General features: G+C 44.0%; 2 protein-coding genes and 1 long non-coding RNA gene across 4 annotated transcripts in view; 2 read left to right on the forward strand and 1 right to left on the reverse strand.

The window, feature by feature from the left end:
- The window catches only part of kidins220a (kinase D-interacting substrate 220a), a 44,923-nt gene extending 41,684 nt beyond the window's left edge, over nucleotides 1-3,239 (forward strand). For both annotated transcript variants that reach the window (XM_020590894.1, XM_020590895.1), the window contains 2 exons: nucleotides 1,243-1,464; nucleotides 1,844-3,239. In XM_020590894.1, the coding sequence (XP_020446550.1) occupies nucleotides 1,243-1,464; nucleotides 1,844-2,746 (1,125 nt within the window). In that variant the 3' untranslated portion in view covers nucleotides 2,747-3,239. The remainder of the gene's footprint in view (nucleotides 1-1,242; nucleotides 1,465-1,843) is intronic.
- Nucleotides 3,240-4,887: 1,648 nt separating this feature from the next.
- Nucleotides 4,888-6,797, reverse strand: id2a (inhibitor of DNA binding 2a). Its single transcript, XM_020591179.1, has 3 exons — nucleotides 6,353-6,797; nucleotides 5,998-6,058; nucleotides 4,888-5,089 (listed from the first exon to the last, which is right to left on the reverse strand). Exons 1-2 carry the CDS (start codon nucleotides 6,704-6,706, stop codon nucleotides 6,002-6,004), a joined length of 411 nt encoding a protein of 136 aa, XP_020446835.1. The 5' UTR covers nucleotides 6,707-6,797; the 3' UTR covers nucleotides 4,888-5,089; nucleotides 5,998-6,001.
- Nucleotides 6,798-6,903: 106 nt separating this feature from the next.
- LOC109955228 (uncharacterized) overlaps nucleotides 6,904-8,832 on the forward strand; it is a 2,678-nt gene continuing 749 nt past the window's right edge. The window contains exons 1-2 of the long non-coding RNA XR_002274233.1: nucleotides 6,904-7,101; nucleotides 8,736-8,781. This is a non-coding gene — a long non-coding RNA (uncharacterized LOC109955228). The remainder of the gene's footprint in view (nucleotides 7,102-8,735; nucleotides 8,782-8,832) is intronic.

Raw genomic sequence — 8,832 nt, forward strand, 5'->3', positions numbered from 1 at the left:
AACAACTCTGTGACTGTTCTTGAATGGCCCAGCCAGAGCCCTGACTTAAACCCCATTGAGCATCTCTGGAGAGACCTGAAAATGTCAACCAATGTTTACCATCCAACCTGACAGAACTGGAGAGGATCTGCAAGGAGGAATGGCAGAGGATCCCCAAATGCAGGTGTGAAAAACTTGTTGCATCATTCCTAAAAAGACTCATGGCTGTATTAGCTCCAAAGGGTGCTTCTACTAAATACTGAGCAAAGGGTCTGAATACTTATGACCATGTGATATTTCAGTTTTTCTTTTTTAATAAATCTGCAAAAATGTCAAAAATTCTGTGTTTTTCTGTCAATATGGGGTGCTGTGTGTACATTAATGAGGAAAAAAATGAACTTAAATGATTTTAGCATATGGCTGCAATATAACAAAGAGTGAAAAATTTAAGGGGGTCTGAATACTTTCCGTACCCACTGTATACTACAACATCAGATATGGTCGCACACTGTGTGCATGCGCATTATACTTAGCCATATGCATGTGCAAAAGAGATAAGAGATGTAAATGTTGCTGGTGTGAGCATACATGTGCACATGTAACACTCGCACAAAGCATCACAAGGTCACACACACACCAAACTGTCACATGGGCCACACGTCCTCTGCACCATGTACCGATTTAGTTAGCATGCTGTGACCTTAGTGGTTTTACATTAATGTGGTTTTAAACATGTAAAGAGAACAGAAGAGGAAGCTCATGGTGCTCTCGAACATGGCGGAATTAAAAATACTCACACACATGCAGCACACCAAGAGGTGTTGAGGGGCCCCCTGTTCGTTATTTTCACCTTACCTATTCCCAATTTGCAAAATCTCGGAGACACGAACAAACAGTCACACGTAGGCAGCTGGCTGCGCTGCTGTTTTATATAATCTCACTTAGTGATCTGTTTCAAATGCTGAAAACACACCACAGCTTTCATTACCACTTTGTCTACCATGTTTGCCAGGAACCCTTTTGCTGTATCCACTTCTCATATTCTGAACATTTTGGTGGCTGCTGATGTAATTATGACACATAATTGTAATAAATGCTATTGCAACTGCCACATTTTTATAGTTATATGTGGTGTGTGGTGTTATGTACTCTTAAGTTAACAGCCCACAGCCATACAGCAGTTTCACTCTGCAGCTGACAGCATATTCATCAACGAACCCGTGTATGTTCGCGCACCAACCCAAGTGTTTTTTGCTTTGTCAGGTTGCAAATCACCGCACTTCAAGCATGTCCAGCCTCAACTCCCAAGAATCCTCAAATGACATCTGCAAGCTGACAGACAAGCAGCAGGCTGAGTATCGCGATGCCTACAGGGAGTACATCGCTCAGATGGCCCAGCTGGAGTTGTCCGGCAGTGGGGGGGAGAAGCCTTTGCAGCCCCACCCTGGACAGTTCCTCCAGGCTGCCAGCTCAGAGGACAAAGGGGTGGGTGTAGTCACAAGTACACTGTCATGTTTTTGTCACTGTAACACTGGCATAATTACTTTACTCAAATCTGAGTAGAAACTCCCACTGTCAGATTACAGGAAAATAATGTGTGGTAACCCTTGTCATTAACTTGTGACAGCCTGTATGTTACGTTGCTGTTTTTAAGTGTTGTGTTTCTATGGCCTGTGCAATGGTCTTATTCTGGGCTGGGAAAGGGGAAATCACTGCTTCTTGTTGTTTTTTAATCATTGGCTTATACTGTTTGTTTCACTTGGCACATGGGAGACAATAATCTCCTCTTCAGCGGCCGCTCAGCCAATAGCACAGGACACTGTATGTTTTCATTTTCTCATTGAATCCTCTTCCTACTCCTCAGGCCAAGGAAGGAGCTGACCAAGACGGCCGCAAGTCTTTCACCAAGAGAGGCTCCAAGACTAGTGATGCCACAGATTTCGCCTCAGGCACTGATGCCCAGCCCCTAGACCCCATCAGCGAAGAGGATGAGAAGCTGGACCACAGCTTGGCCTCCAGGACCTCGGGCTCCAGGAAGAAGGGAGCTGGGGCTTACTATCACAAGCTGCCCGATGATGAGGACTCGGGCCCAGAAGAAGCTGACAACACCACGCCTCTTCTCCACAAAGAGGCAAGAGCTGGTACTCTGTCTTCCCGTGGATCCTCCCAACCCTCTCGGCTGCCGACCAAGCCTGGCTTCCTCGCTGAAATGCTCCTGGATAAGAAGGACTCTTCCGACTCAGGGATGCGCTCCAGTGACAGCTCCTCAGACCACTCCCTGGAGGACACCGAAGGAGATGGTGAAAGAGAGAGGGAAGCACTGAACACCAGCCTAATTGAACTGGAAATGGAGGGTGTAGTGAAGAAGAGAGGCCTCCTCCCTAGCAGCCTGCAGGACACCATGCTGGCCCGCATGTCCATCTGCTCCGAGGCTCCATCTGAGGCCAGCTTAATGGCCAGTAGCCCGGATGAAGGGTGGCCGTCCAGCAGCATCAGCAACCTGAACCGCACTGCCAGCAACAACACCCTTAATAACAACACAAGCTCTACTGACAGCACCGCCAACACTAACACCAACAACAGCCATCAGCAGCAGGCTAACATCACAGGCACGGAGTCCACCACCTGCTGCTCCAGCATCGACGACTCGCCAGCTGTCATCATCACCCCCGGCAGCAGCAACACTGCCAACACCACGGCTGCCTCCATCCACAACCAGAACCTGCGCTCCATCAGTCTGGGAGAGGAGAGGGAGAGTATCCTCTGAGGAGCTGCTCGTTAATCTGAGAGCGATGTAAGCTCTCCTTGGTTGAGATAATTACACTGTTAACGTGCTGTGTTCCAAAGAATTAGTATAAATACGTGTTCTGTCGTTAGGAAGAAAGTGTAGGAAAGTGTTGCTGTGAGTAATGATTTAATGTATCAAGGCCTTTTGCTGTCTCGTGTGTTTGGATAGTTAGAATGTGATTTCTCTCTCATGTGAATGTAGTGCTATTTTGTGGAAACTGTGTTTACTGAAGTTATGTTACATTTTGTGGACAGCACAGCAAAAAAGTATTGTTTCAGTAAATGTAGCCACAACTGAAAAACCTAATGTTACTAAAGCCTTAAAGCCTTTGTCTCAGGTGCATAGATGGCAATGCAGAGTCATGCAGTGTGTTTGGTAGTTTCTGTGATAGAAGTACATGTTCTTGGCTCCACAGTGGTGGTGATCTTTGTGAAATGATGTTTTGTGAACCAATAAACATTTGACATGTGGACCCTGTCTTTTCTGCTTCTTCTTGCAGGAGGCTCAGCTGTTTGTACTGTAATGTCTGTAGATGTAAGTTAGGTGGAAAATTAATTTGAATACTTCAACTAAAAGACCCGTTTTTAACAGTTCAGTATTTTATTCTGTGCAGTTTAAAGGGAAACGATGTTAACATGCGGACTGGTGGTGCTATTCGCAGGATTCATTTTGCCCGATAGATGTCGCACTATCCATACAAACATGCTCAGGCAGCAGACACTTCCTGTCTGTATCAGAGCTACTGAAAGTAAGACCTAAAATTGTCTGCTGGGTCCTCTGGGGGTGGGGGGTTAGGTAATTTTGTGTTTAAATGTGGAATACTCCTAATTAGAATTCTTATAAAATTTTATTTAATTGACAGTTTTGTGTTATATTCGATGAATAGTGAACTTTTCTACAGTTTTCACACTCGATCCTGATCCTATTAGGTGATCCCTGGGGGTAAAGTCAACATATGCGGGTCTGTAAATTAAATGGCCGGTTTGGCCTGTGAGAATATTTGAGAAGCCGTGCGCTATTGACACTGGGTTTTCACTGTAGGGGAGCAACTGTATCATCCTGCAGCCTGGACATTTATACCTTATTGTGATTGATGCCACCTTTGCAACCCAGTGAGCGCATGTGAGGTTGGGTTTTTGCTATAGTGCTTTATTAATCCCAAGGGAAAGTGCAGCTCTCCTCTGGTGGTCATTTGTCATCACAATAAATGTGTTAGAAGTTGAGAATACATCCCACTATAGTTTGTTCCACTGTGTCTATATTATCTGGTCAAGGAGCAAGTTGTACTGTTCCTATACTTTATAAAAACTACTGTGGGCGGTAGAGTTAAACACCAGTGCATTTGGCAAAAGGAAAGCAAAACAGGCCCAACCAAACTAAGAATTACTGCTAATGAAGATTGAATATTAGTTTTGGCATCAGTAAGACATCACCGTTGGTTTCAGATCGAGTTGGCTATTCATAAATGTTCATTTAAAGAAAATTAATAGCATAGAGCCCAGCGCTTTAATGGCTCAGACTGTCATGCTAAACCGTTTAATCCTACTTATTTTACATGTGAGAAAGTAAGAGTGGAGTCAGAGCGCCCTAAATGATCCTTTATGCAATGGTTTGCCTTGACGCTTGGAGATCAGATAAGAACACTTGTGGGATTTGTTTTTGAAGTGCGTCACATGTTCAGTCAGTGTTACACACAGCGCGTTCATGTCCAAGCACTTATGGGGAAAGTCAGCTGGGAAACTGATTTTACGCACTGGATTGGCGTCTTTTGAACCACCAACACGGGATTCTCACTCTCACCCCCCGAACCCAAGCAGCTCTTCCCCAAATGAAACATGTTCAAACTGCGTTTTTGATTTATTTTGTATAAAAAGGTACAATTTACATTACTTTTATAAAAAGTTTCAGCATAATTAAGTACAACATTACACTTTGCAGAAGTTTCAAATTCCTGCAACTATACAAGATAAACTCCCGATAAGAGTTCACAAGGTTTCATTCTTTCATTTTAACTTTTTTTTTTTTTTAAACAACGTCCAGTCCTTCATGTGCCAACAATTCTGACAAGACAAGACTAAACTTTTTTACAGTAACTAACCAAGTTGTCTTTTATATTCACGAGACCCACAAATAAAGTCTTAAGTTAAATAATGAAGTGTCCAAACAGAAAACACATCACATAAGATTGTCCCATAATAAGAAAGTCTCTTGATTTCAGCGTCAGAAGAAAAAAAGAAAAATCCAGGCCTGGAGGACAGAGGTTGGAGAGGGGGAAAGTCCTGCTCACCAGGTCCCGTGTGTTTTTGCGTCTTAACCAAACACCTGCAAAAGATTGAGAAAGAGAGGCGTGTTTAGAAAATGCAAACAGGGCAGAGATCCGGACAGACTGGCGCCAGAGAGGAAGCCGCAGTTTTTAACATTTAACCAAACACTCCCAATACTAAGCAAACGCTGCGCTCCAGATGTATACACACACACACACACACACAGAGAGAGGGAGGGAGAGAGAGAGACTGAGAAGGAAGGACGCACACACGCTTCTCGCACAACTTCAGCCTACAATCTGGGTAAGAATCAGCGTAATTGCCGCTCAGCTGGCGCCTACCCACTTCTTGTACCAATTATGTGCAGACATCGTAGTAGCAGTAATCCAAACAGCCATTATTTTTCCTGTTGCAGATGCTCTTCATTATAGACACAAGAGGGTATAATACAACCCTGACGATTGCCACTTGTATACAGTAACCAAAGCAGCCTGGAGCGAATAGCTTCCATTTTATTCCACCGAACTCCAGTGCAAAATAGTCTTTGGATACAACACACGAGTCACAACTATTTGATCAACGTAATAAATCTTTAAATCTGGGTCACTTTACTGACACAGTCCCGGAGGAGCCCGTAGTGTTGTTTGAGATAGAGCATGTAAATACAATACGCGCTTTGAAGCCCCTACTGTAATTCGAAAGATTGTGCTCAAAACTGCATTGAAATCAAACCAACTGCTTGTGCCTTGCCATAACTGACGCCCTAGTGTTGCAGCGCATTCTCACGCAAAAACATATTGGGACCATTACAGCAACGTGAGACGACGGCCACATTAGCAGGGAACAAATGGATTGGTAAATGGTAATTCTAGCCCATTCTGCTCCAGCAGACTGGGAGACAGGCTGTAGCGGAGCCTCAAAGCCCTGGACAGAATGCAGCAGCAGACATGAGGACAGCCTACTTACCGCTTTAACGATGCAGAGTCCGGCTGTCATCTGTCATCAGCTCTGATGGCAACTCCGGGGACTGAAAACAAACAAACAAACAGACCAAATGTTAATTCTTTACGCAGCATCCGACTGAGGTGCCTGACGTTGCAACAGTGTTATGTAGGTCGATTCTCTTCCACATCTGATTCTGAACAAAAGAAGGGGGAAAAAAATGCCATTTTCTTTTTCAACGAGCCATTTTGTACGAGTTACGCATAGGATACAAAGGAGCACTGGCTGTACGCACAAATAAGAATCCACTAAATATCTCTCACAACACACCAGCTTGTGTTTTCCAACTAACATGCTCGTTTAGTTACAGTGTAATTACCTGTAATGACAAGATGCTGATATCTGTGTTGAGGGTGGTCAGAGGGGTCCTAGATGGAGCCTGCCCCGGTCGCGCAGGGTGATGCAGGCTGGTTAGTGCGACACTGGAGTCCAGCGCGATCTGCAGGTCCAGGATGTAGTCGATGACATGCTGCAGGATTTCCATCTTGCTGACGTTCTTGTTCTGGGGGATGCTGGGCACCAGCTCCTTCAGCTTGGAGTAGCAGTCGTTCATGTTGTACAGCAGGCTGAGCGGGTCATCCACCGGGGTCTTGCTCCGAGAGATTCCCAAGGAGTGCTCCGATATATTCGCGTTGTTTTTCCGGAAGGACCGTACGGGGCTTATTGCTTTCATTCTGTTAGGGTTAGGTTAAGCGAGATGCTTCGATTGAATCGATAGCTTGCTTCTTGAAAGTCCTGCTTTTGCCAGACGACCAGCGATCAGACTGAATTACTAAACTGTCAGAGTGGTTTATATAGGCGGCAGGCTGAGCATGCGACAGAAGTGGGTGAAACGCGCTGATTGGAAGCGGTCACCGTGTCCCTCAACGCATCTTAGCTCTACTATTGGCTCCTCTCGCTGAAATCCCTCCCCTTCTCTTCCGTGTTACCAGTGGCAACTCATGTTGGAGGCGGAACACAGAGGGCGCATCAGCAGCTCCAGTGGGCAATTTGGAAAATTAAGACCTTACCTGTTTCTGATCAAGAAAATTAATGATTCGCAAGGCTGTCAGTTGACTGTGGCAGTGTGTGAGTATGCGTCAGTACCTACGCCTACACAATTTAAATGTAATCTTATAGTGTGGTCATGGAAATCAAAGAGAAATGTATTAGTAATAACCCAGGGTATTAAAAATCAAAAGGTGAGCAGAGCAATCAGAATAGATAGAAATTGATTTATATACACCAGTGCCACATTTAATTTCTGACAACGCACTTTACTGACAAAACAATATGCTCCAAGCCCTCACATTTTCTTCTACTTTTACCAATTTGGTTGGTTGCGCGGTTTTGGAGCAGCGATGACAGAGATCATATCAGGCGCGTCTGATGATTCCTAATTCACAGCAGCCCGATCGCTGTGAAGGCAAGTTGGAGTCTCAGTAGCAACCTGAAAGAGCTTTCCACCAGGAAGATGTTCACACCATCAGACCAGTGGTGTGTGGAGTTTTTACGCATGAGAAAAGGTGCCTCTGTGCACTCAAGCTTGGATATCTGTATTGTCTAATCCGTATTAGTGATGTCTCAAATTTTACCAATGTGTGATAAAAGATTTTAAATGCGATTTCTATAATCTATCATTATTTTTGAGATGTTAGTCACACTGCCGATCAGAAAAGAAATAATTAGAAGTTGACTTTATTGTTTATCACAGAACAGCCTTCTAACAAACTGATCAACTGGTCTTTTAAGGCTTTGTGTGAGCACTACATTTGATTTGGAGATGTGTGTCCCTGCTTGGTTTCAAAGTGTCTTTGCATATCTAAACATATCAGTGACGGTCCTGTGCACCTTAGTGTTAATAGTCACCTGACTATGTTATGTGTCAAAGTTCATTAAGTCATGACCTACAAATGTGGCTTTCATAACTGAGCACGTGAAGAGGTGATTAACTACTATTGATGCTTTAATGCTTTCTGAATGAGTCATTTGTTTGTAGGAATTACAAGCTTCCTTCTTCAGCTGGAGGTGATGGCAGGCTGTTTGATGCTGCACTAACTAATTGCCCCCGGGGGCAGCTGAGATGGGCTTGTATAGGCTTTGTGGATTAAATTTCTTCTAGATAAAATAAAAATCAATGCATTTTTAAAGAAGCGATGCGAAGGTTCAGCGCTAAAACTTGTAATGGAGAGTGACTTGATGGAGGCAAAGATTAGAATTCAGATGTTTTCGCTTTATTTAAATGTATTCATTTATTTGCAAAACAATTCAGCTGAAAGACAAACAAGGAAATCCTAAAAGCCGAAGTAATCCCGTTTAATGGACAAGAAGAGAAGCACTTTAGACTGCAGTCTGTGGAGACAGGTAGGATTTTAATAGAAAACAAAGGCAAGCTGTTCAGTTACTGTGAGCAGAAATGGTGAAGGAAATAAGGCGCGTTGATCTAACCTACAAAATAATGTAGCCCAGATAGGCTAGTGATGATTTTGCGTCCGTTGGAACATATACCAGTTATGTTTTGCAGTAATTTACAGATAACAGCAAAGTATCGTTGTTTTTACGCGCGGTTCTATTCACCCGGCACGGTCAGCTCCTTCTTCTTCCACTGTCTGACGAGTTTTTCTTTTAATCTCTAATATAATCTGAACCTCCTGCTGTATGAGTCCACATCTGATTCAATAGGATTTTTCCATTTTCTCCTCTTCTTCCTTTCGCTCCCACAGCTGTGTACATTTCGCAGGACGACCCTGACTGATGCCTGACAGACAGGTGATGAATTGGTGCAAGAGCACGTCGGTGCAAAGCCGAGCGGACCACAGG

This window comes from Monopterus albus, unplaced genomic scaffold (genome assembly GCF_001952655.1).
Source record: "Monopterus albus unplaced genomic scaffold, M_albus_1.0 scaffold13.1, whole genome shotgun sequence".
Classification (NCBI taxonomy): Eukaryota; Metazoa; Chordata; class Actinopteri; order Synbranchiformes; family Synbranchidae; genus Monopterus; species Monopterus albus.